The 27,537-nt window shown below is 35.6% G+C and overlaps 1 protein-coding gene across 2 annotated transcripts in view; it reads right to left on the reverse strand.

Moving 5' to 3' along the window:
* Positions 1–27,537, reverse strand: part of LOC150091801 (U2 snRNP-associated SURP motif-containing protein) — a 333,597-nt gene that overhangs the window by 22,517 nt on the left and 283,543 nt on the right. For both annotated transcript variants that reach the window (XM_090385786.1, XM_090385781.1), the window contains exons 16-20: positions 17,626–17,713; positions 12,691–12,801; positions 4,412–4,574; positions 3,895–4,017; positions 3,663–3,738 (exon numbers count right to left, since the gene is read on the reverse strand). In XM_090385786.1, coding sequence (XP_090241912.1) covers positions 3,663–3,738; positions 3,895–4,017; positions 4,412–4,574; positions 12,691–12,801; positions 17,626–17,713 — 561 coding nt within the window. The remainder of the gene's footprint in view (positions 1–3,662; positions 3,739–3,894; positions 4,018–4,411; positions 4,575–12,690; positions 12,802–17,625; positions 17,714–27,537) is intronic.

Below are 27,537 nucleotides of genomic sequence, written 5' to 3' on the forward strand. Positions count from 1 at the left end.
ATTTCCCTCTGGTGGCGGAAATTCGAACTAATTTTTTTCCCTGCCACAAACCACTCCCCCATACCCTAAATGACATACCCACCGATTTTCACAGCACTAATTTTAACAGTTTTGGCACTAGGGTCTCCTGATAGGGAAACTTACTTTATAACCACCTGGTACTTAAAGATGTAACTACCATCAAGGGTATAAGGAAGGGATTTTAGTTTTGTAAAGATGGCTACAGTGGTCTCAGACAGTTTTGAATTCTAAACAGTGGGACCAACTAATGTCAACAACTATAAATTCTAAATGGGAAGCATTCAGGGAAATAATCATAGAAGCAACAAGGCTTTTCATACCAACTAAGAAATACAGTTCAAGGCTTAGACCTAAATGGAAGTCAGATGAACTATTGAGACACATGGCAGAGAAGAAAATGAATGGGATGCAAATAAATTATCAGGTGATACAGAATCCTATGGTAGATATAAACTAGTCTGTAATCAAGTCAAAACATACTGCTCGAGGCTCTAATTGAATTATTACTATTTTTTTTTTATCATAATCTAAAAGCACTGAAGGCTGATTTGCACCACAGAAAGGTTTACTTTAAAATATAATTATAAGCGGGCTAGACAAGCCAAGGCAGATTATGAGAAGTCTTTGGCAAAGAATGCCAAGAAAGCAGCAAAGACTTCTTTACTTATTTACATTACTAGCAGAAGGAAGGGGTTGAATCACATTGGATCATTGTTCATGATCCTGCTGAGTTTGCTGACAGGCTGAATAGGTATTTTGCATCTACATTCCCCTCTGTAAAGAATTCCCACGAGGAATTCTTTACAGAGGGGGATGCTCAGAAGTTTATCAAATTCTAATAGGGAGCAAAATGATTTGGTAATAACCGAGAGGAAAGTGGAAAAAAAAAAAATTGAAGTTAAACAAAAAAAAAAGAGCACCTGGCGAGATGGGATGTATCTAATTATATTAAGGGAAGCAGCAAGGGAATTAAGCAAAGTCTTAGTCATAATTGAAAGCAGCAGCTTTGGATTCAGGGGAAGTTCCTGTGGGCTATAGATGTGCAAACTTATTCCCAGTTCACAAAGGGTGACATGAGTAATTACAGACTTATGAGCTAACTTCTGTTACAGGGAAAATAACAGTGTCACTGGTTTGTGTAAGGGGAGATCTTGTCTGACCAATATGACTAGATGTTATGATGCAGTGACAAAGGAACTGGATGCAAAAAATAATTTTGATATCATACAATTGGATTTCAGGAAAGCTTTTGATACTTTTGTACATAAAAGACCACTGTACAAATTGGAGAAGTGTGGCATCAAGGAAGTCACTATTTTGGATAAAGGGATGGTTGAATAGTAACAGACAGAGAGTGGTTATCAATGGGCACTGCTCTTCGTGGACTAATGTTTGGACCCTTTTTCGGGTAGCATAGCTACCCGAAAAAGGGTAGCTACGCTACTGACTAATGTCATTAGTTAAATCCTACGGGGTTTGGTAATGAGCCCATTTTTGTTTTCTATATTTATCAATGATATTGATGAAAGCATATCAGGGTTAATGTCTAAGGTTGGTAGGTTGATTAATGACAGTAATGAAGGAATGCTGCTGCAGCGAGAGTATTGAGTGAAATCGTAACAGAAGAAAACAGAAATTTCAAACAACAAGGAATAAGATAAAATTCTGAAAATTATATTTTGAGATTAAAAACATTCATGAGTCTAACAAATGGCATGTGAGCAAATGTATTTTACATGATGGTGTGCTACTGTAAGGTTAAAATAAATTTATATAATATATTATATATTAATTTTTAATTAGCTAATTCAATATGAAGTATCTTGTATTATAGGTACAGGCAAACCCCGTATAACACGTACCGTGCTATACGGGAGTTGCCTGTACTGTGTAACCGTGCTGCCTTCTACAACACGGTTTTCGCTCTAACACATTTGATAAATTGTGGCACTCCTCACACGACACGATACTTATATAATACGGTTTCGTTCTAACATGGTTAGAGAAAATTGATAAACCTCGCATAACAGTGTATTTTTGAGCTTTTGTGTGGAGGAAACCCTGCTATTATGTTGGATGCAATTTTTCAACATTTCCACTCTTTTTGAATATCCCCGCTGTTGACTCGCTAGTCAAAAAAAATTATCGAGAAATTCCTAAACTTGTGGAAAAATCTAGATTTCAAAGTTTTATTACTATTGGATAGCACACCAGGCCACCCAAAAGATTTAAGTCATTCAATGTTGAAGTTATGTTCCTACTACCACCACAGTTGTACTAGATTAATACAACTTCTTTCATTCAGCCATTAGATCAAGGCATTATATCCACCTTTAAAACTAATTACATCAGAAAATCATTACAATGGATTTTGGAAAAATTGATTCCGAATCTATTGAAGTAATGGAAGCATGGAAACATTTCTCAATTGTGGACTGTATCAGAATCATAGCTTTATCGCTGAAAGAAGTAAAACTGTCAACAGGTGCACGTTGGAAAATGTATGGCCAGAATCAGTTCAGTTCATTCAGGAAATATGGTCGACCCAGCAGAAAACGGAATTGGTGAGATAGTAGAACTTGCTACATCAGTAGGAGGGGAAGGTTTTGATCATATGACTACTGAAGCCCTCGTGGGTAGCACAACTGATAGAATCGCCCTCCTCCCCACACTGGGTGGAAAAGACCTAAGTTCGAATCCCATCGATGATGGGAGGAATTTTTATGGGTCTTTTTCACAACGTGGCTGAGTTAGTCAGGTTGAGGCGAAGGTGCATGGTTTTTTCTCCCTGAAACTTGGGTTTTCTTTCAGCAAAACAGAATTGACCTCAGGACACATGCAATTTATAGATAATATACACAGAGTAACATGGCTTTAGTCACTGATGCTCCTAAAAAAAAAAAAAGATACGATTACTGAAGACGTTCGAGAATTACTGGTAGAAAAAGAGGCTGGCGAAGCGGAATTTGTGGAAATGGCATCGGAGGTAAAACTAAATCAATTCAGAGGATGATAGCGGCAGATGAAAATTCTAAACTTCCAAATTTTACACTAAAAAGCATACAGGAAGGCATAAAGTTAGCCAAGAAATTAGAGTCTTATTTTTTCAATGTAGATTCTTGAATGAAAGGAGCCCAAATTTCAAAAGGGAGCTTCAAAAATTCTCTGTTCCGTACGATGAAATTCACAAATATTTATCAAACAAAAGTTTGTTTGTTATTTGGTTTTTAGGAGCATTAGCAACTAAGGCCATATTGCTCTGGGATATGCGGTGGTCATTCCCTGACCTTTCCACATCCTACGTATTTGGTGGTGACGGGCTCGAACGCCGGTCCAATCAAGAAGCGTGTGCTATGCACTGCTGCTCCTTCCCACCTGGCTATGGAGGCACCATCAAACAAAAGAAAACAACCCCAGATTACTGATATTTTAAAGAGCAGAAGATACACAAAATCTAGAATGGTGTATTTTTGTTAGTTTTGTTAAAGAAATAGTGTATTTTTGTTAGCTTTTGGAACGTAACCCCCCCTTTTTGTACTTTTTCTTAGTGCCATATAACACGGTTTTGCACAACACAATATTTTATAGGAACCTAACTACAGTGTTATACGAGGGTTACCTGTATAATATCTGAAACTTACTGCCCATCTATATCTTCCTCTTCTTGCTCCTGTTCGGTCTGTTGATCTAGTAAATCCCATTTTGATGTTGTTATAGCTGTTAAAATATATAAAAACAAACTTTCAAAGAGAAGTAAAAAAAAAAAAAAAAAGTTTCAAATGTTACAGAAGTTTTCTTTTTTGACTACTGTTAATGAATCCTAAACTTTAAGCATTACAAAAATGCAGTTTGTTAAAACAGAAAACAACTAACCTTGAGCTTCAACAGTTTCTGGATCTACAGTTTCCCACTTAGAAGGAACAAATTTTGACTTCTGTTCTGGAGATTTAGGAATGGTTTCTAATTCTAGTGGTTGGCCATCTATATCTTCAGACACTGAAAACAAATATTTTTTGAAATCATAAAATGTAATATAATCAATTTAAATAGTCTTAATCTATTAAAACAGTCTTAATGTGTTCTTTTTTGTGCTTAATAAGTGCAAAAAGGAATGCAAGAAATAATTGAAGCACCTTCATGTCCCAAGGTATTACCTGATGTTTTTGTTATGCATGCCTTTCAGTATAAAAACAAATCAAAGTACCCTTATAAGCAATTTGTGTTGTGTCTAACTGTCCCGAATAATCTAACGTATTCAGAACTGGGATGCATTCTCCATATAATGAGTTGTAATTTAATTCTAAAAGTAATTTTTTTTATACGATACATCACACATACATGATGTATGTGTGATGTAACGTATAGTGTAAAAGAGATAGGAAAAACATACTTGGCACGCCATCTAAGTCATCCTTATATTCTTGGAAAGGGTATCCATCTAGATCAACTTCATCAGTTGGCAAAGGCATACCGTCAATGTCTTCAGGTGGTTCTATTTCCTTTTCAGACATTGGGATTCCATCAACGTCATTTATTTCTTCCTCTTCAATTTTCTGTGATTTATAGGTGGGAAGGGATTAAAAAAAATAATAAAAAAATTTATACACTACTTGTTTGCACATAAAAAACACCAAGAGAGAAAAAAACAAAATTTTTTATATAATTGAAAAAAAAAAAAAAAAAAAAAAGCTTAAAATGACATAACATTAAACGAACAAGGTTTCTTTTGAACACATTCCAATTAAGCCAAGAGGCATTTATGAAATAAAAAAAAAAAAAAAAAAAATATATATATATATACACACTCTGGTGTTCAAAGAAAGTGCATCATCTAGGAATTTCACATTTCTAACCCTTTTTTGCAATGGTATGTTACATTAATGACTAGCATCACAAATAGAAATATAAACAAAAGATATTTATTAATAGTTAAGGTGAAGCTAAGTAATATTTGAGAGGTGCTCTCAAAATATTCCAAAATGAGTATTTGCAACCTTTATACAACAGTTTTGGTAAACACGACAATTATATCTGAAATGTTATCAGAAGCCCTCAATTTGCTTCAGTTTATCATTTTAAATGGAAAACAAAATGAAAAGTTCACCAGGTGCAAACTAATGTTTAGTTGAACCGCCTCTGGCCCTGTGACAGCAGCACACCATCGGCATTGACAAGATAAATTTCTGAAGATAATCAACTGATAGTTTGTGGTTCCAAACATGAATTATGGCTTCCTGAAGTTCACAAAGGGTCTTTGGTTTCTTTCTGGCAACTGCAGATTCCACATGAAGCCAACAGTCCTCTATAGGATTCAGGTCCGGGCTGTTTCCTGGCCAGCTAAGAGTTGTAATGGATTGTTCTTCCAACCATTTTTTCACCTGTAACAAATGTAAACACATTACTGTCAAACCTCTAATGCAGAAATGAAGCTAAAGTAACTACAGAAGTGCCTACTTATAGTTTTCGACCGATAACAAAGCAGAGTCATTCTGAAAGATGCAGTTACATGACAGGTTGAAATGGTCTCTAATGGTTGGCAGCAATTTGCCTTCCAATATAGCCAGGTATCCTTTGGCAGTCAGACAGAACCTTTTATAAACTGCAGGTGACCTACTCTGCGATACGAAATGCACCCCCATATCATTTGGCTGGTAGGGAATTTCACTGTAGACACCATACAGTCTGGATGGTCTTCTTCACCACATCTATGGCGAATCGTTTGTTATCCATCAGAGCCATGCAGGTTGAATTTCTTCTCACCCTAGAAAATAACTGACTTCCACTGCTTGGGGGTCCATTTGACAGCTCCTTACACCAAATTAATCGGGCATTTTTAATTTTTTGTTTGAAGAGTGGCTTCTTCTTAGGACGACGGGCTACAAGTCCATTTTTGAAGAGGCGTCTTCTGACTGTTACTGCATTTGCTACCACTCCTGTATGTTCTTCCCATTCTCTTTTCACCCCAGACGAAGAAGCTTTATGGTTTTTAAGGCATAAGTGCTTCAAAACACAGTTCTGTTTTGGCATAGACTCATTTGTGACTAGTTCCTTTTTTGCTATCAGCAGAACCAATAATTCTTGAGTTTGGAAAGAAATCTACTCACTGTCGACTGATTACAAGACATTCTATAAGCAATATGACGGGAAGAACATCATTCCTCAAGTAAAGCAATAATAGCATTCTTTCTTTGTGGCGTCAACTGCACGTAACTTGCCATCCTGACACAAGCAAGGAATGACTGCAGCTCTTGCAGAGCGTGCTTATATAGCTCAAAGTAACAGCTGATGCAATCTGTAAGAAATATTGCCATATACTTATGTTATCTGGACGACAATTACAATTTTAAGGGGTGATGCACTTTCTTCGAACACTAGTGTATAAATGAAGTGTGACTGACATGCTCAGAGACTGAACTAATACAGTAGGGCCCCATGCATATGGCGGGCTAGGTTCCAGACCCCGGCAGAAAAGCAAAAATTGCATAAAAGTGAAACATAGTTTTTTTTTAAACTTGTGAATGCATATAAAAGCCTAATAACATGTTTACACTATCATATGCTGTAAACAGGCTGAATCACCAACAATAAAATGTCGCCCGATGCCCTTCTCGGACTCGGCTGCAGAGCACCTCATGCCGAAAAAGTGAAACAGACACCACATATAATGAACATGGATATACTTGAAAACTGGTGCCGCCCAAAATCCCGACATACCGATTGTATTTAAAAAAAAAAATACCAAGTTAGTCTATAGCTCAGAACTGTTTTTGCAATAAAAAATGTTTTTCATGTAATCAAAACAGCCACTAAAAACATTAAAAGTTTATTTGAACACATGGAACATATACATTGCAGACAGTATATGATAATGTTCATATTTTATGTCAACAGTATATGATAATGTTCATATTTTATGTCATATTAATGAACACACACACACACACACACACACACACACACACACACACACACACACACACACACACACACACACACACACACAATACAATCAGTTCACAAAACCACATTACTGACAATAATCACAGTTTAATAATGATATCAAAATCACAGATTAAAATTTGCAAAAAATTATAATCAAATGTTTACGTATTATAATAATAAGAAGAAAATGGGATATTTTTTCCGGGGGATATTAATCAGGGAAATAATCTTACGTATTATAATAATAAGAAGAAAATGGGATATTTTTTTCAGGGATAGTTTTTCCTCTTACCCCTTATCAAAATATCCTGCCGGCACCCATGGTCATGCCTAATGTACTTGTCAAAGAAATTCGTGAAAGTACAGCTAATAATTTGTTATCTGTATAATTACAGTTTCAGTTATGCTAATGATATCTATGGCAAATGTTACACAGCAGCCAAAATACATTACTCTAAATTTTCAAATTCCGAAATATTTTTATCTTTAGCATTTCAATGCTGTACCTATAAATACCAAAATTCGACTTGAAAAATTACCAATTAAATGCAATATAATAAAGTAAAATTAATTAAGTCATTTTTATTTGCTGATTGTATTTTAAAACTGTTTGTTTTTGTAACAGAAAACATGATCTTAAAATTAAAGAGGCATCTGTTGTTAAAATTTTTATTTTTTATATTCTTTCTATACAAAATTAATCTAATAAGGTAAATTTTTACTTACTAAAAAACTAATAAATATATAGAATTATATTCATATATTTTTACAATATAGTAGATACTGTCGGGATTTTGGCCAGACCCCTTGAAAACCACCGTACTAGCCAAATGCCAAAAAGCAGGGCCCTACTGTATTTGGAAAATCACAAAGCATACTGGCTATTCAGGTGGAGTTTTGAAGTAGTCTCCTTGACAATACACACACACTGATTCCAATGCTTCTACAGCATTCTCGATAAACCTCTTTTGTATGGAACTGTTAACAGTTCCTGTGTTGTTCTGAATTAAGTTCCCTAGTCAGCAGATTTTAAACTTGGAAGGGAGGAGTTGATCTAGTGAGTATAGCAGAGAGGGATGTGATGATATGCTTTGCGAGAATACTTTCATAATGCAAATGGCAATTCTCTGAAGCCCACTTTCTTGTCATTTTTCTCTGAATAGTGTTGCACAATTGCCATTAAAAGGTTTTATAATATTTTCAGTTCACTGTCTGAGCATGCAGGACAAACTGATAATGAATAATGCACTGCGAATCAAAAAACATGATAAACACAATCTTCACATTTAATCAAGATTGTTTTGTTTATTTTAATATGTTAAGCCCTGGAGAAAGGAGAGTCTTCTATCAAGAGGGCAGGCCCTTTGTTTCTGGGTCATAGTCACACTCACAATGCAGTATTTTCCACAATCAGCAGTGCAGATGCAAGGTACAAACTTGGCTGAAATGCATTGCATTCCTAAGTTTTGTGTTAAATTTGATTGAAATGTCCCATAAGAAACAGCAGTTTCACTAGAAACTTACTGGATAGTTAAATGTCGATCTCTCCTCATCAGATCATAAACACAAGTAATGAATCATTGGATTTGGAAGTTTCAGGGTGGCAAGAATGGTAATCATCTTCAATGAACAAGCAGCTCTCTTTAAACCTTGCATATCACAGAAACGTCTTCAAACAATTCTTTGGTCCTTGAGGCTGTCACAGACATTCTCTCAGGTATGATAAGCTGGACTTGCTATCTGGGAGTCTAAAATGCTGATGGAACTGATATATAGGTGACACTTGAGTCAAGTGGACCAACTTTCAGCCAAGTCTGGTCATTTGACGACAACCAAATCCTCTACTTTCACTTTTACGATGGTGGGGTTGTTAGTAATCCCGAGTATAACCCTCATGTGCAAGTCCCGAAATATGTGAACTATGAAATATGACACCTAGAGGTATACTAGGTGCCATATTTCATAGTTCATACCACACAGGTGTGAACCAATCTAAGCAGGGGTCGAGATGCAGCATCCAACACCACACAGAGGAATGCTGGTCTTCTCTGTTACCAGGCAATAATGGGTGGTAGGTGAGGTGACTCTCATCAACTGGTGAGCCCTATGTTTAGACTCCAGAGCAAAGCTCCGGGACACCCTCATCTCTTCCATCCTGCAACGTGACTGATGTCCTTTGAGGTTATGATGGGCATCATGGTGAGATACAACCTTTCTTATGTTTCAAGGGTACAGCTCTAAAACACTGTTTGCAGGCTAACAAATAGTCCAACGAAATGAACCTATTGGTAACTCTCTAGGAGGTATCCAGATCAGCTAGTGTGCAATATTGCTGCCTCTATTCTGACAGACTGATTAGTGGGAGTCCAAGTAGTTTGTGTGTGGGGGAGTGGGGGAATTGTAGATTGGTTCACACCTGTGTACACCATATCCAAAATCATTACTTCACATAACATGTCCACCCCACCTTTTCTTACTACTGAATACATTAAGAATAATTAAACTAATAGAACAAACTGTGTGAAAAAAACTCTCAACCTCCCAATCACTTTGTTCATTTCACAAATACATGTGGTCTCAGTTCTAATCTGAATGATGTCCATTTCCACTTACAGTGGCAGACAATAAAAACTGCATCACTTTAAAAAAATTAACATTTGTTGTGAAACATATAAGATATTGTTTGATTACAGTAATTTTGTTTGTTGCAAAGCAAAGGTATTGCATCAGACAGTAATTGCATCAGCCATTTCTATAAATTGGCATTGGAAGGGCACACACGCTCATTAGTATCCTGTTTTGTAAATCAGTTATTAATCAACCCAAACTAGAGTTTGAGCAGGCTAAAAGTAGAAAACTTGCTTCATGCCCAGATGGCAATGAAGCATTCTGGTCTCTTGCCAAAGCTATTGGCCGTAACTTTTGCTCATCTGTACTCCCACCTCTGCTAAAGATAAAGCCAACTTGCTAGCATCCTACTTTTCTTCTAACTGTTGTATCGATTATCTTGGTAAACCAACTTCTACCATTCCCAGTACACGACATTCCATTCAATGCTGCCTTCCATCAAACGGACATCAGAAGAATTTTTAACAGTCTTGATGCCAAGAAAGCACCAAATCCTGATGGTATTCCTTCACTTGTTTTCAAAACCTAGCTCCTGAGCTTACTCCTGTTCTGTAATTGCTCTTTTACACTTTCTTGTTCCAATGGTATTTCCCCTTCTGTTTGAAAATTTTCTCATATCCAACTAGTTCTGGGTATTCAGTTTTCTCTCTGACTTCTCACTGTGGATAATGGTAGATGGCTGCCTGTCTAATTTCTCCATTAATCCTGATGTCCCCCAACGTTCAGTTCCTTTTCCTAGTCTATTCCTCTTGTATATTAATGACCTTCTTCCATTGACTGGAAATCTTATCCATAGTTTTGCTGATGATAGTATATTGCATTCCATTTTCCAGTTTGAGAAACCTTGCCCTGCACAAACAGCTTAACCTTCTCGAATATCACTACCAATTTCTTAGATGCTGATCTCCAGTGGGCCAAAGCTAACTTAGTTGATTTCAATCCTTCTAAAACTCACTCCTGTCTTATATCTCACAAAAGGGATTCTTCTGCTCCTATGCTTATCTTCGATGACATTCATATTTCTAGACAAGATCACATATCTTTATTTTGGATAACCCTGACTTCTAATCTCTCTTGGCACAAGTACATCACAAATAATGCTTCCTTCGCATCTAAAAAACTGGGTTTCCTCTTTCGCTCTCAGAATTGCTTTTCTTCCAAACAGCTGTCCACTCTGTACAATTCGCAAATCCTACCTACCACAAAATATTGTTCGCATATCTGGGGTGGCGCCCCAAAAACATCTCAGGCTTCTAGGTTCCATTTAAAAGAGGGCAGTTAGCTTAATTAATGACTCATCTCTAACAGTCTCTCCACTCTCTGACTCACAGACATTCTATTTCTGCTGCATGCCTTTTCTATAGATACTTCCATGGGCACTGTTCTGAACTGGCTTCTGTAATTCCTGCTCTCTCTTCCAAACCAGTGAACACATAAACACACAGCATCTTCTCTGAATGCTGTTTTTAATTAATTTATACATAATTCGATGCATATTCACAGCTCAGGAAAATCATTCATTTTAAAATGTGACAAAATATATAAAATATTTTATTCAATGTATGCCAATCCAGACTGACTGCTGTTAAATGGGATATTCATGTGTTACCGTGTCAAAATGAGTCATCAAACATGTAACAGAATAAGTCAACTTGATATAATGCTTCTGAAATTTCAAGATAATGTAGAAAGTTAGTTCCCAAACTTTTACCACACCTTGTATATACAGAAGGGTCTCAAGGGTTACATTCCTTGTATTCCTGTGTAAGTGAGAATTAGTTCAAGGTAGGGTGCCCCCCCTTACAAATCATATAGGCATGTATATAAACTATGTAAATTAAACACTAATAAATCTTAAATAAAATACAGCCAGGAGAACAAATCCATCCTCATAAAGGGTGTGCCTTTAGGGGTGGCTACACTTAGGCTAAAGGCTGCATTCATACTTGCGAAACAAAAGAAGAATGGGAGCATTCATTGCTCTGAGCAACCAATAAAATTAAAGAGGTGTGAAGGGTCTTCAGTTTTATTGGTTGACTGAGGAATTAAGTGCTGCCACATCTGCCTCAATGTCATATGTGTTTAAACAGCCAAAGAAGTACGTTCCCACTTTTAATTAAAATATAAGGTATCATCCAGTTCAAGTACAGAATTCTCTCGTCTGAACAAAAAATCAATATTGTACATCTCCCAGGACTTTGACCTTCCACTTTCCGTTCCTTCCCTTTACTTCTCATGCACTACTGACTGCCATCATAAAATGGACAACTATATATAGCGGAGAAAAAAAAGTGTGGCTATGCATGCCTCAGATTGTTGCTTGGTAAGAAATCCACGAGGTGACATTCCAATCATGGATCTTTTATGAAGCAGCAGTCTGAGACAATATATTTGGGTCAGCTCTACAGAGGATCTGCTAAGCTGGTGGCTAAGAAGTGCAATAACTTTTCCTCATTTCAGAAAAACCATGTGACCTTTGGTACCTAACAAGATCACAGCTCATTCTTACAGAATGAGACCAATTTGTTTCTCATTCAAAACACACTGCTCGAGGCTTTAATTGAATCATTACTATTTTTTTTTATCATAATCTAAGAGCACTGAAGGCTGAATCACACCACAGAAAGGTTTACTTTAAATTTATAAACCTTGAATACAGTCTTTCCTCAGTCACAGCTCTGCAGTTATGTAATAACTTTCAAATGCACAGGTCCTGGTATTTTACCTGTCATGCAAACTCACCATTCATGGCAGATAAAGTGTCAATAAATACCACCAATAATTATGGAAATCCATGTATATTAGATCATCGTATACCCTTTTTTTTAAGCTAACAATGAATTCTTTTAGGATGATAACAGTGAAAGTGAATTATAGTATTTTCCATTACCTCCACTGTCATAAGAATCCAATTCCACAGAGAGAATCTATGTAATGTTCTTGAATGTGATATCCAGCTATGATGCATATAGGACATCATTATGGTATGAAGTCATCCAACCTTGTAGTAACAAGGTTCTATTATTTGTAAAGTAATATGTATATCAAGTTAAATTAAATTTTTATAAGAGAATACTAATTTTTTTAAAAACAACTCACCACATTGGCAGATGGCACAAGTCCTAAGAAAATATTCTGGAGTTTAATAAGGAAGTCACTAGGATAAATAGCCCAATCTTCCCATGCTCGAAAGCAACCCATTACTCTTTGCTAATATAAAATAAATAATCACAATTTCAATTAATATTTAATAATTTTAATCAATTATGATTTAACCATTATTTTAACTGTAAGCAGTTTAAAAAATCATGAATCCAATTTTAATGGCAAAAAAACTGTTACACAGATATGGCATGCAGTTTTACTTGCTGAGGTTAGTTTATGTACGTGGAATAAACTTTTGAATTTTCAAAAGTTTATTCCACGTACATGGATTAACCTCAATAAATGCAAAGAACAAAATAAAACTATACACAAGTCTTTGTGGCACATGGTTAAGAAGAAAAAAAAAAAAAAAAAAAAAAAAACAAACCCCATACACACATATTGAGCAATGCTGCAATAGTTTAGAGTTCATTTAGTGTGCCAATATTGAGCAGTTATTCACATGGCTTTACTTTTATAGCACTCATTTATTGACCACTTAAGAATGACCCTGTGTGCATCTTGGCATGAATTTTATGCATATATGTGGCAATAAAGGTCCTGGACTAGTGCAATGCAAAGAACACAAAGTGAAGGAGCAGAAAATGGTTTTATATGTATTCAAAGTAATCACCACTTGATTGAATGCACTTATTACACTGTTCAAAAAGAGTCAGTAAAGGTGCCATTATACCATCTGTCAAAAAAATTCGAGCAGCATTGTCTTCATCCTTGGCTTCTGTAAATGAAACTTTTTGGTGATGATTTGCAAGTCTACTGCATGCTCTGATACTCTGTCTCTGGATTGTACTGAAATACCCAACACTCACCTCCTGTTACAATGCATTAAAGTAAATTAGGAGTGTCTGGACAAGTCTACAAGTCCTTGTGTGATGATACTCTTTGTTGCTTCTGCTCATCCGTGAGGCTGTGTGGCACAAATTTTGCATACTTTTCTTTTTCCCTAAATATTTATTTATAAGTTGACAAATTCTCTCCTTATTCATATCCAACTCATCAGCCATCATTCTGAAGGTCAAAGGATGATCTCTTGCCACATTTTCCTGAACTTTTGTAACCTCTGTCCTCATTTCGAGAGGTCGACAGACGCCCACTTCATATGTCATTGCTAACATCCTCACACCAATCTTTGAACCGCTTATTTCATTCAAACACAGTGGTATGAGACAATGTTTCATCATAAATAGTTTTTAACATTTGATATGTTTCTGTTGTTGTTTTTCCCACTTTAAAGCAAAATCGTGACATGGAATGTTAACTCTACTAATGAAACTGGTTGTTACTTGCAAGCTATCAGCCTACTAAACAATCTATGTACCACCATCTGTAGGAGGAAGTTTGAACTACAACAGCACCAGTCCAGGAACTTTATTGCCACACCTCATATGTATTAATGTCAGCGAATGTATTGATAACATTAAACGTTTTAATAGATGACACTCTATGATGAGTTTCACATTCAGGCCCTTAATCACCCTGATAGCCACTTTTGCTATTCTCTCCATTTCCCCCACCCACAAAGAAAAAAACAGTGTTACCATTTATAACAGTCACTTATTCTGCAGATAAAATTGTTACTTAAATTAATAAATGGCAACGTGTGAAGAAATTATGAATGTATGGAGAATGGAAAGGATGAACGTCTGTTAATGATATTACAATGCAAGAGGTTTGTATATCTTTGCAAGATATACACAGTTGTTTGTTTGTTAGTTATTTGGTTTTTAGGAGCATTATTGGCCATATTGCTCCGGGATATGCGGTGGTCATTCCCTGACCTTTCCGCATCCTCCGTATTTGGTGGTGACGGGCTCGAACCCCGGTCTAATCAAGAAGCGTGTACTACGCACTGCTGCTCCTTCCCACCTGGCTACGGAGACGCCGATATACACAGTGCCGCAACTGGAAAATAGGACTGATGTTATGAAATGGGTGAAGGTGCTACCATCTACTAGAAGTAAACATGAAATGAAAGAATGATTGTTCCTTTAGTGCGCAGTCAAGGTCAGTGGAACAAAGAGCAAACATTAAGTTTTGTGTTTTACTTTGCAAAAGTGCCACAGGAATGTTTCAAATGAAGTAAGTGTATGGAAAGAACTGTTGGTTTGATGTATGTGTGTTCAAGTGGCATAAATGTTTTGCCCACAGAAGAGAATCACTGGAAGATGACAAATATCTGGGCCCAGCAAAACGTGCAGGATATCATTACAGAAAAAGTGCAGGATATCATTACCAGTGACCGATGCTCTGAATGATTCCAGAAGATCTGTGCATTTATAAATTAATTGTGCGTTAATTAACTTCAAATAAACCAAAGTTGTTTACTCATACATAAGGTCATTATTTTTTTAAGAACCAGTCTTGTTTTCCAATTGCTGCACTGTGTACTTGTATACAGAAGGTAAACAGCCATCAGATTTCTTATAATGTGGATTTGGTCACATATCAGTTACACTGTTAACATTCGTGATCACAAACATTAGCAATTGCTGTTTCCTGTTCTTAGTTCTCCTAATAAAATATTCCATCTCACTAGGTACCACCTTCCTATTCTCTGACTCGCATCCCTTTCCAATTTCCCGACTTTACTGGTATTTCTTAGTAGTAGGTAGTAGCAAATAATGCCACTATTACCGAAAAAGGTTAGAGTACTTTTGCCCAACTAACCCTGTTGCTCTTTTCTGCACACATTCTAACATCCATATCCTTCCTAAAATGAGGCTTCCATACCTGTATGCAACACTCAGCATGGAGTCTTGTATAAGTCTCCATGCTCCAGTCTTGTATAAGTCTAACCACTGACTTATACAAGAGATAATCAATCTCCTTGTCCATGATGATAAAATCCCTGCATATCATTGAAAGAACCCTACTGGCAATCCTAGCAGCCTATCTAACCATTCAAAGAACTTCAATTATACAATTACCCTATTACTCTGAACGAGGTACTGCCCAACTGGTATGTTATTCTGTGATTATTGCTGACCAAATGCAGTACTTTGCATTTATCAATGTTAAACCTCAGTTTCCACTATTCAGCCCACCTTCCTAAATTATTCTGATCTCATTGGAGTAAACTACTCCCAAATCCTGTCATTAACTACCCTACCAACCTTTGTCATACAAACCTTTTGAAGGAAATTACTCTGCTGTACAATAACTCTAGTATATCTACTACAGTAAATGCTTCGGTTATGCTCCTATGAGCATAACTAATTCTGCAAGTCGCCTTAGTATTGCGAATGCATATCAAATAAAAGGCAATGCACTTGAAGGAGATATTTGCTGCTCTTTATTTGTAAAGCACATGAACATATCTATGTGGCTGTGTCTGTTTTTGTTTGGTACAGTGGTAATGTGTTTCACAATACAAGATTGATCCTTTCTGTAGCAAACCTAATTTGTTCTTGGCTATGTACAAACTGAAGCTACAGAACTATACAATTTTCTGGGAGTTATTTTTGGTAGTATATGGTAATATTACTTTTAAGAGAAAAGTGTATACTAGAAGACAAGAAGTCAATTTCTACAAATAAAGTGGTTCTAAAATCATTAGCAATGATATAAAAAGTTTAAACAAAGGCTTGCTCATAAAGTAATGCACCAATTTTTTTCTCAAAATTTATCCAAAAAATGTGAAACATAATGTAAGTTGTGTATTTTCTACATGTTCTTTTCCTACATATTCTCTATCCACTTCTATAATCTCATGCAACAAGAAGCAAGGGTACGTATGCCTTTCCTGGTATCAGTTCATATCTTGTGCATGTATATATACCTTAATTTCACAAATCGTTATCCTCAAACCGAACACTGTAAACTGTATCCTTCAGAACAGATGGAAATTAAAAGAAGCAAGATCTGAACTAGAGGGTAGTTCGGGCAGCACAACTCAATAAGTTTTGTGATTTGTTCCCAAGTCATCATACTTCTGCAGGATGTTTGCAACTATAAACTCAATGGACACTTGATTTTCTGGAACATTTAGATGCAGGCTTGGAAGTTGATCTTCCTTCACAACATCATATACACAAAAATCACCTTTTAATCTCCCCCCAGTCCAAAAACAACAATCATAATCTTGCTAGCTGAGGAAGTTGTCTTAAACTTTTTCATTCATGGAAAGGTCAGGCAACACCACTTCATGGACTGCCTTTTTGTCTCTGGCTGAAAATGGTGAATCACTTGGATTATAAGAACTCTTTATTGCATACAAAAGACAGATGTCACACACAATACCCTTCATGGCTATAAGCCAGGAGTTATCTTCTGTAACAAAGGCTTCTTTATCAGTTTCATAATGAGTCAAAAAATCTGAATAAATATCTTTGTGCAAAGTTTTGTGCTACTGCCTCAGGCATCATGTGAAGCCTTGCACACAATAATTGCGTAGACACTTTCTTGCTGATTAATAATAAGTGTTTGCTGTTCTGTTTGTGATGAGTCGATTCTCACAAATAGTGTCACTGAGACATTGCTGGAGTGGAAGATGTTGCAGAGCAGTGAATGTAACAGGTCATGGAGCTCTGCTAGTCCTTCTAATGCTGTCACTTGCCTAATTCAGTGAATAATAGTGATTCTTTAATCACTCGTGATTGTTCCCAACTGATTAGTTTTCTGTCATGACATACCCAATCATCACTTTCTGTATGAAATGCACCTCACTTTCAGACATCATTTTTGGTGACTCATCACAACAGCATTATCCTGACAGACTGCTTTGCAACTAGGGGCTTAAATGAGACACATTTTAAGATTGTGTTGTAGCACACAACATTTAAAAATATTCAGTTGAGGGACTTAAAAAAAAATGGTGCATTACTTTCTGGGCAACCCTTGTAGTACTAAGATCAGAAACACAACATTCACCTTAAACTGCTCAGCCTTGAGCCTCCCTTCAATGCTTTGAAAACATTCATGAATGTCTTTAAATATGTCTGGAAGCTTTGCCTGAAAGCTGAAATAAAGAGAAATTAGTATTTCTGAAGTTAAAATATACTATTTATCTTTAGTAATCTTTATTACATTTATTCTCAATTTCCAGTCACTTTTAACAACAATCTATAAAAGACATTAAAAGTAAAATAAAATAAGGGGACAAAAGAACTTAAGAAAAATAAATCAAATTTACTGACAAAAGTACAGAATAAAGGAAATACAATTGTTTACATCAACTTGGCAAAAATGTTCCTTCTTTTCACAAGTGTTCTGAGTATCTCTTTCAATTAACAGATTGAGAAATCAAAAAATAAAAATAGTTTATGAAAAAGGATTTGCAATATATCATTTTTAATGTATGTTATGCAAGAGAAAAATGTCACCATAACTCTGTTCAAATAATTATCAAACCGGCAGTGGTTCTTCTATCCAATGTACCTTCTCTAAACCAACAAAGGAACGATTTAGGGAATACTACCATAACTTACCAGTTCTGTCCAAATCCCAATTTTATTAGTTAAAAAAGAAATTCCCACAGTGAGATGAGAAAATCTTTGGTCATTAAAATGTCTTATCAATTTAATAGATATTCATAAATATTATGTATTAATTTAAAAAATTTTAAAAGATTAATTTAGCATTTTTGGACCCAGGAGTCAGAACATGTTACTCACTTTATTGTCTTCTAGTTTCCTTATATGAAAAACAACTTCTGTAGTTAAGTCATCTTTGTCAAGTAATAAAAGCCGCTTTTATGATACCATCTAATCATAGTTATAATGCTAACCTACTTAGTCTACAATTGGAGTAATCATTAATAGATATTTTATATTATATTGCCTTTATTTCTTTCCTTTTTATTTTAATAGTTGCATATTATCAATGTAATGCACACTTCATCATATTTCATGAACATTAAATAAAAGGGGAGGGAGAATATATAATATATTAGCTTGTTCATGCAATTTACCATTTCGTGACCTACATTATGTTTTTTAAAATGCTTCCTTAGTATGTAAAGGAGCATTAAATTTCTAATGTTTCATCATAATTATGTTGTCTTCTTCTGCATACACCCATGATTTTAATTTTTGCTATAGGATAGTGTTGATTCTGAGATTTATGGGTTAGTGTTGATTCTGAAATGGAGAACACAAAATTTAGTTCATTGCATATTTCTGTTCTAACCTAACAGAAAAAAAAAAAAGGCTAATTTTTACTTCATTTTCTTTGATGCTCTGAATATAACCAGTACCGAAAAACAATGTTTAAAAAGTTAAATTTTTCATTCACTTTTATGACATACTATATATTTTTAGATTTTAAACTAAAATATCAAGTAAAATATTTTTATTTTATTTAAAGTAAAGTTTCCAGTATACCAAAAAATTTAGTATACTGGAAACAGTTCAGTAAAATGGATGGTTCAAAGTTGATCTGGATTTTATTTTTTAAAAATACACACATATATACCAAAATCACCAAATTCATTACTGTTTTTCAAGATATTGTCTTCCCTCTACAGTGGCATATTTTTGCCATGGCTGCAGCAAGGCAGTGTGTAAGCAGCATAGAAATAAATAAACTGACTGTACAGCCAATTTAGAACACTGTTTTGAATACCTGTTCTCTCAGGTGCTTCTCACTAGCCCAAACAAGTGATAATCACTTGGAGGGGTGGGATGCTAAATCTGCTTTACAAACAGGACAGTCCATCATTTCCCAGCCAAAGATTGTCAATTTTGTTGCTATCAAATTCACCATATGTGGATTATTCATCATTGTGCAGTAGAATGATTCCTTTTTACAGTTTGCCATGCCTTTTCTTGAGAACCACTGTATGCATATCATTGAGAAGCAAGCTGCTATAATAATTGTTACATAGTAACTGTATTAATTGTTGCATGAGGTGTCAGAAAAATTGTAAAAATCATTTGCTGTAGATGTCCATCCAATTAATCCAGTTCAGATGTTTGATGGAAATAGCAACATGCACCTTCTGGTTAAAAAACAGCATTTGTGGGACCTAAAGTGTGCATCTTCTTGAATAAGTGTCCAGAAATAATCAACTCTATCCCCTCAACACTTCAAGAACTATAATTTGTTTCCAAAATCAGCTCCTTGATGGAACAAATGCTCACATGTGACAGCTGTTAGCTGCATGTGTATGTTTTAGATTAGTAACTTCTTAGTGACTTTTGGAAAACTCATTGCACCAACCAGGTACACTTGCATGAGATGGAATCTCTCTTCCCCATTAATTTAACTGCAGAGAATTTCAGCCAGTTCACTTTCTCTTTTGAACAGAAATTTGATGATATAGAACAGTTCTACCCTTGGAGTGACAGAGTCTAATGCTATCTTTTACCATTTTCCAGTGTTTTCTGAGGATCATGCAAGTATTTGTACAAAGTTACCTTATTTTATTATCTTAAAATTTATTCACTTTATGATGCCACCTTTATTTTCAATATATTATGAACACAACTGTGAAAAATTCATTTTTTATATTAAAAAACCCTCTACAGCACTTTATACATATTTTTTGATGATTTTATCACCGTCCTTATTTGGGATCAACTTTCTCTGTCAGCACACAATATGTAAATCAAAAAACACAAGATTCAACAATTGAATGTGATTTTAAATCTTAAATTCTTGTTCTTTAGCACTTGCACATAATTTTCAAGATTAGGCTTAACTTGATACTGCATTGTTTCTGTTTGCTTGATAATTAACACAGATTTCTGGAATTTTCAATGCTTCAAAAGAAAATACTTTTGTTGAAAGGTCAGTTTCAGTTGTATGGACCAAGCAGCCAAAAGGCAAAACATTGCTGAAATTGTGTGGGGTTTGAAAACTCCATGCACCTAATGTACAAACACTGAACAAACAGACTATGTGACAGAAACTGAGAATGCTAGGTCTGCTATGAAGATTCACAGTGGGGTTGGGAGGTCACGATATTCACACTGTTAGCAGATTCCATGGCCGTTTCTTTGAGAGCTGCAAAAAGAAATTCTGCTTTTACAAAGCAGTTTTTAATAGTGGATTCTTTTATTTCATTATGTGCTCTAGAAATAAAATGAATGCATCAGGCACACATAAGTTATTGGTATCTTTGCCACAAACAAGCACGGAAACAACTTTATAAATTGCTTTCAATGTAGGTTATGCATATTCAGTGGGTGTACAGGGCATGTCCAGGAACAAACATTTTCCTATTTTGTTGGTTAAATGTGGCATCTAGGCAATACAGCTGTTCTTGATATATACTTGATAATAGCCATATAGTGCAAGAAACCCATGGGCTTTTGGCTGCACTGGCCGAAAAAAAAAGAGTAGATAAAATAAAAATTATGTGCTTCCCTCCTCACATAGGTAACTACCCAGTTGACCTTTGAATTTATTCAAAGGTCAACTGGGTAGCTCAACTACTTGAGAAGGCAACCTGTTCCAGCAATCAGTTACTCGCTGGCTAAAAGAAAAACTTCCTACAATCTAGTTAAACCTCTTCCCCTGTAATCTGAATTTATGCTCCTGAGTTCTATTCTGTATAACAGTGAAAATTCCACCTTCATTCATTTTACTAATCCCTCTCAGAGCATTATAAACCTCAACCATGTAACCTGGCTGCCAAGCTCTGTAGCCCACATAATCGGAGTCTTTTCTTATAATGGTCACCTTTTTGCTGATCTCACCATGTGTGCTGCCTATCTTTGGACCTTTCCAAGAAGCTCAATGTCTTTTTTTCAGATGAGGTCTACATACTTGAACACAGTATTCCAAATGTAGTCTTACAATTGCCTTATACAGTGGGACTATGATCTCCATATCTCTACAGGATAATGTTCGACAAATCATTGATAGAACATGTTATCCCTCATTATTTCATGTCTTGCTTTATATTGTATAGCCTGGTACAACAAGTGATTCTGCCTCTGATGGAGCAATTGATTTAAAAAAAAAAAACAACTCTACCCACATCTTCTGTCCATCTTCTCTAATAATTTGTCTAATCTGGTGGTTTCCAAACTTTTATACCTAGTGTCTCCTTAAATATTTCAAAACTTTCACATCCCTTTCTCTAGAACAAGTGCAAATAAACAGATATGACATAAAAGTTAGCTGAGTATACATACTTTTTTTAAATGAATATATACCCATGAGTCAAAACATTACGACTATCTACCTACCAGTGCACAAGGCACCTTTTGCCATGATAACTACTTGTGCCAGGCATGGTATCAGCTCCACAAGACTGCAGGTGTTCTCAGGTATTATGGATCAGCTGGTCCCACAGTTTGGCAACAGAGGAAGGTACTGGCATCTACTGATGAATGCTGTGTTCCCACAAATGTCTGATGGGATTGATGTTGAGGGAATTCGGTGGCCAGGGAAGCACACAAAATACTTGGACATGGAGCATTGTCTTGTTAAGAGTCTGGTGCCATCTGGATATATGGTCACCATGGACAAAACTTAGTCTGAAATAATGCCAATGTAGGATTTGGTGGTAGGTGTGCTCAATGGGGATGAGGGGACCCAGTGATGTCCATGAAAACACCACCCCCCAAACCATGATACCACTGCTGCCAGCCTGTTTTTGCCCAACTGTGCAGTCTGGTTGTAGCCGTTCACCTGCTCACCATCAAATACACACCTGTTCATCAGCATGATAGAGCTAGTAGTACCTTGATTCATCAGACCAAATGACTCTTTTCTAGTCATCCAATGTTTAAGAACTGTGCTCCCATGCCCGATGCAGGCAGAGGTGTTGATGACAGTCGGTCAACAGGGATGCATAAACAAGTCGCATTAAACACTTCTCTATGTGCCCTGGTTGTAGTCTGCCATTAACTGAGGGATCATGAGCTGTCTATTATTCTTAACAGCATGTGCCAACTGCTGCTCACCTCGACTGTCAACCAGTGTTGGTCTCCCTGTCCCAGCACACAGAGTGGTTGTGTGCCCCCCCCTTCAGATCATTCCTGCAACATCTTTACTACGGTGGCCCTCGAACATCTGAAATGCCTGCAGTTTCTGGCCCTGCCTTCCTAGCACTGCAAACTATTCTCTGTTCAAACTCTGTCATGGCCTCCCCTTCCCTTCCTCACTGCACAGCTTCATACTGACAAACTGACAGGCACTACCCATGCTGTGGGATGCACCCACCCATGGAGACAGGTGGTTTTAATGTTTTGGCCCATGAGAATATACTTCACAATACATTTAACTAAACTATGACAACTAGGGAAATAAGGATGCCATTAGCATTTAGTTTACTCAATCCATTTAAAGCCTTATAATTAAAAAAACAATGAAATTAACAATTCTTTACTAAAATCAGTGGTAAGGAATCTCATTAATTGTCAACAGTCTACTTTCAATACGTGTCTTCCCTCACAAAACTGTCTGGTTATTGTCAGAGAAGAATTTTTTTGATTGTTTGCACTCAATCTTTTGGATTTTGTCACTGAAATGGAAGTATCTTTTCCTCAACAAACTCTGAATGGTTCAAAAGGATGAGAGCCATTTGGAACTAGTTCAGAAGAATGGTGTGCCAACACTTCAAATGCAGACACTGAATGATGTCAATGCCTTGATACCTGGTGAATATTTTACATGTCCCATTGTTTGAAAGACTATCACAGCTCATCTCTCCAGAATAATTTCATCTTTGTCCCAAATTACAGCCAATATCTGCCAATACATAGTGGCTCAGAATTTTTTTTTTTTTGGGGAGCTGGGATGACACCCCTCTTTTACTATCTTGCTTACTTTTAGGCTGAAAATAAAGTACCCACGACAGCTACAGTCACAGAAAAGTTTAGAAAATCTCCCTACAGCATCATACTGAGCAAGCAACACAGAGTGCACATCAACTCGTATATGTTTTAGGTGCACAAGCAGCTCAACATGTCCCATTAACTGAGGGAAATTATTTTCTGATAGTATACAGGCAACAGTGCAATAATGAAAGATAACGTTGAACAATAAAAATAATTCAAACCATACCACAGGTTTGAATAAAGAATTATTTAACTTTTGTGATTGGCAAAGTTGGAAAAATATTTGATGCTCAGAGAAGGAGGAATGTGAGACAGAGTAGAAAATATTTCTTGATACTGCTGACATCTTAAATTGATTTAATTTATTAGATCAGCATTTCCCAATTAAATTTAGTCAGGGAACCCTTTTATATTTTGCACAACATAACGGAACCCCTTAAATATTTTAAATTAGCATATAAAAAAAAAAAAAAACTGCGCAGACAAAAAATTTTCTTGGTTCAAGGTCAAATACCTTTGAATTCTTTGTTTATTGTTATTAGTATAAAAATACAAAAAAACGTCACACCATGCGAAATACGGATCCAAACACAGAGCGTAACCAACCACAGCCATTTGTATGTCGCTTCCTAGTATTTAGGTAGGTAGGCAGGTGCGGCAGTATACAGTTGATGTAATGTGCAGGTTCTGGATTACAATTACAAAGGCAGTTTAGTATACAAGCTGTGTAGTTAAAGTGACCTGACCAAAATATTGTCTTGTCCGCCAGATATAAACGTACCTACAATATTTTTAACTTTTAATGTGTAAAATTTTTTTAAAATTTATTTTTTCGGGGAACCCTTAATTTTACCTCACGGAACCCCAGGGTTCCACTGAACACCATTTGGGAAACTGTATTAGATGCTACCTCAAGTTTTAGCCATTACAGGTCTGAAACTTCAATTAAATAAAATTTAACACGATAAAAGCCTCTGATAGCTGGGCCCACTGAAAGCTAAAGGTCAATGAAATAATTCTCTAATCAAATCTATGGTAAGGAACTTCATTATCCACATAAATGACTCCAGATGATTAATGGTAAAATAAGTCTGTTTATACAGAAACATGAACTTTTTCATGTTATTGTTATTTAACATTGTGGTGATATTTACATGTATAATATCTGTATTCTGTAGGGTACAAAGCTAGATTTCATTACTCATAATGAATGCTTAAATTAAATAATTTATATACTATAACCAAACATGCATATCAATAACTAGCATAAAAAAAGTGTCAATACATCTGGAAATTGGTGAAATAATGAGAACTTAAACCTGCATGGAGGGTAATCTGCCTTTAATTTCTAAAACAATTACAGATATACTATACACTACATGAGGCTGTTGATATTGTAAGGAGAGCACGGCAAGAGTTCACTGAAGAAGTACCACAAAATGCTTGAGAATAATCTGTAAATCTTTAAGAAATTAAAGGCAGATTACACTACACACAGGTTCAAGTGCTCATTATTTCACAAATTTCCAGTTTATATACCTGCACACCATGCAGCTAAAAGACTATTTAAGTGTCAATACATATTTATAGTTACACAAAATTTCAACTTCTTAGTTATGGTCAACTACATATGTTACACTAGTGGTCAGCAATCTTTTTATCATGGGGTCAATATAGATTTTTGCAATATGTAGATACGTTAATTTGAAATTCGGAATGAAAATCAAAACTGAACTAAATCTTCATCTAGCAAGCAGCTTATTCACTTGGAGTTGCATGTTTATACATCTGTTTACTTTTGTAAACTTGAACCATAAACTTAGCATTTCACAAGCTTACAGAGAATTAAGTAATCACATCTTTTTCTTTTATGGACACTTTAAGAACAGTCTCCAGTGTACTGTTTTATTACTATTTTGTTATAATTTTTACAGAATTCTAATAAAACTTTATTTTATTTCTTGATCTTTAACGAATGGGTTATCCACCGACCCAAGGTAGCTAATGCATAGCGTACATTACACACCATTCAGCCTTTCTGGGATAAAAGGTAAAAAATATTTTAAAATGGTGCATGTTGTAATTTTATTCTGACACTATATTGGATAAAAAGAACAAATGGTACCCTTTAGTAACAGCAGTCTTGTTAGTCAAAAAAATTATTTCCCGACTATCTCACTGATGCATAGCGATATAGAACGAAGGAAACCAAAATTCTTTGGAATATCAACACAAAAGCAGGTGTATGGTGCTTGTACATGGAATCATAAAAGAATTTTTTTATGGCTATATCTCTCCAATTAAAAAAAGTAATCAACGATGCATTGAAAGAGATGTTATGCTGGAGAAACACTTCAATAGATATTTTAATTTTTGAGTTTTTTGTTTATAAAATACAGCAAGCATGCCCTCTAGAGCAGTGTTTCTCAACCTTTTTTGTTTGCATACCCCCAAAGAACCACGTCCTTGTTTTTATACAACCATATATGTATGTCTATTATATTTTACTACAATACAAAACACGCTTAAGTAAAAAATCGGCTAAATCAATTCTGATGAATCACCACTTAGCTTAATAATGGCAATAGTGTAATTACTACAGAATATGGTTAAGTAAAAAATACGTTTCAATTGTTCCAAAATATTTTTGTTTCTTGTTAATCTCTCGCATACCCCGGTTGAATAACGCTGCTCTAGAGGATTAAAACTAATTCTTTAAAGTAAAAAAACAAATAATTAGTAAAAAAGTTACAGATAACAGTTTGAATACAGTGAAAAATCACAGAAAATAATCACACAGTTCTGCCACAAATACTATTACAAATATTGAATAATGTCTGATGCATACTAAAATAATTAGTAGGAATTAATTTGCTCTTATGTCATACAGACTAACATTTTCCCAACCATTAAGCACCAGCAGACAATTTTTAAACTGCACCATTAAAAGATACAGTGACACACACAGTGCATTTTTTTTCTAGTTTGCTTACTTCTAAATGTTTGCATCTATCTACTTCTTTATGCACAGCCAATCTCCAGAGGTCATTAAGTACATTAGAATCTGAATTTGTTGAATTCTCTCCATGAACAAAATGTAATATCCATGAAAACTGGAATAGCACCCAGAACTATGTCAAGGTTAATTAAACCAGATCTAGGGATGTATACCTTCTGCAGACAGCCCAGCAGATGTTAATTATTGTTCCTCTAAAGGTAATCAGGAAGCAATCAAAACAACTTATAGTCACAGCTCCTATTATAAGCAGAACAAGGTCATCTTGCATCAGTGGTGTAAACTATGAAGGTGCCACAGACTTGACTTTCTGTGAATAAGGAGTTAAAATTTCTGCAAAAATATACCCTGCAGACATCTTAGAGAAGAATGCCTCTTAACCAAATCATGTTCCACAAAGGCATAGTTTTTTTGGCCATGTCCAGGAGTTCATCTATCTTTGAAACCCCGGTCTAATCAAGAAGCGTGTGCTACGCACTGCTGCTCCTTCCCACCTGGCTACGGAGGCGCCACACAAACACAGAAGTCCAGGCATATGATGTAATCAGAATATTTGCAACTCAGTGGTTCAGTGAATGCATTTTTAGTCATGTTATGTTACATTTTTGTGATATTTATTGTATTATTATTTTAGGAGTGCCCGTTCTTTTGGGATGGCCATATGAGGAGCTATGCATTCACTCCGAGGGTGAGTATCGCTTTTTCCCTCCTTCTATTCTTCTTATTTTTATTTTTATGTTTATTTTATTTATTTATTTCATTCATTTTTGTTTTAATACAGGAATGGTTACTCATATGAGATGAATAGCACCTAGCCTTATAAAAAAAATACTCACGCCTCGATGGGATTTAAACCCACTTTTATAATTTGTTTTGTAATTGTAGTCATAAGCTACTGATATTTTGGGAGCTGCCTTGTTCCTTTCTTCCAAGGTGGGCAATATATTAAAGGGTTATTAATAAGAAGATATAAGGATTATATGAATTATGAGTAGTAATAAAAAAATCTTTGTGATTCCCAATACTAGAGATAGC

The sequence above is a fragment of the Mastigoproctus giganteus genome, chromosome 1 (assembly GCF_048544385.1).
Source record: "Mastigoproctus giganteus isolate SK-2022 chromosome 1, ASM4854438v1, whole genome shotgun sequence".
Lineage (NCBI taxonomy): Eukaryota > Metazoa > Arthropoda > Arachnida > Uropygi > Thelyphonidae > Mastigoproctus > Mastigoproctus giganteus.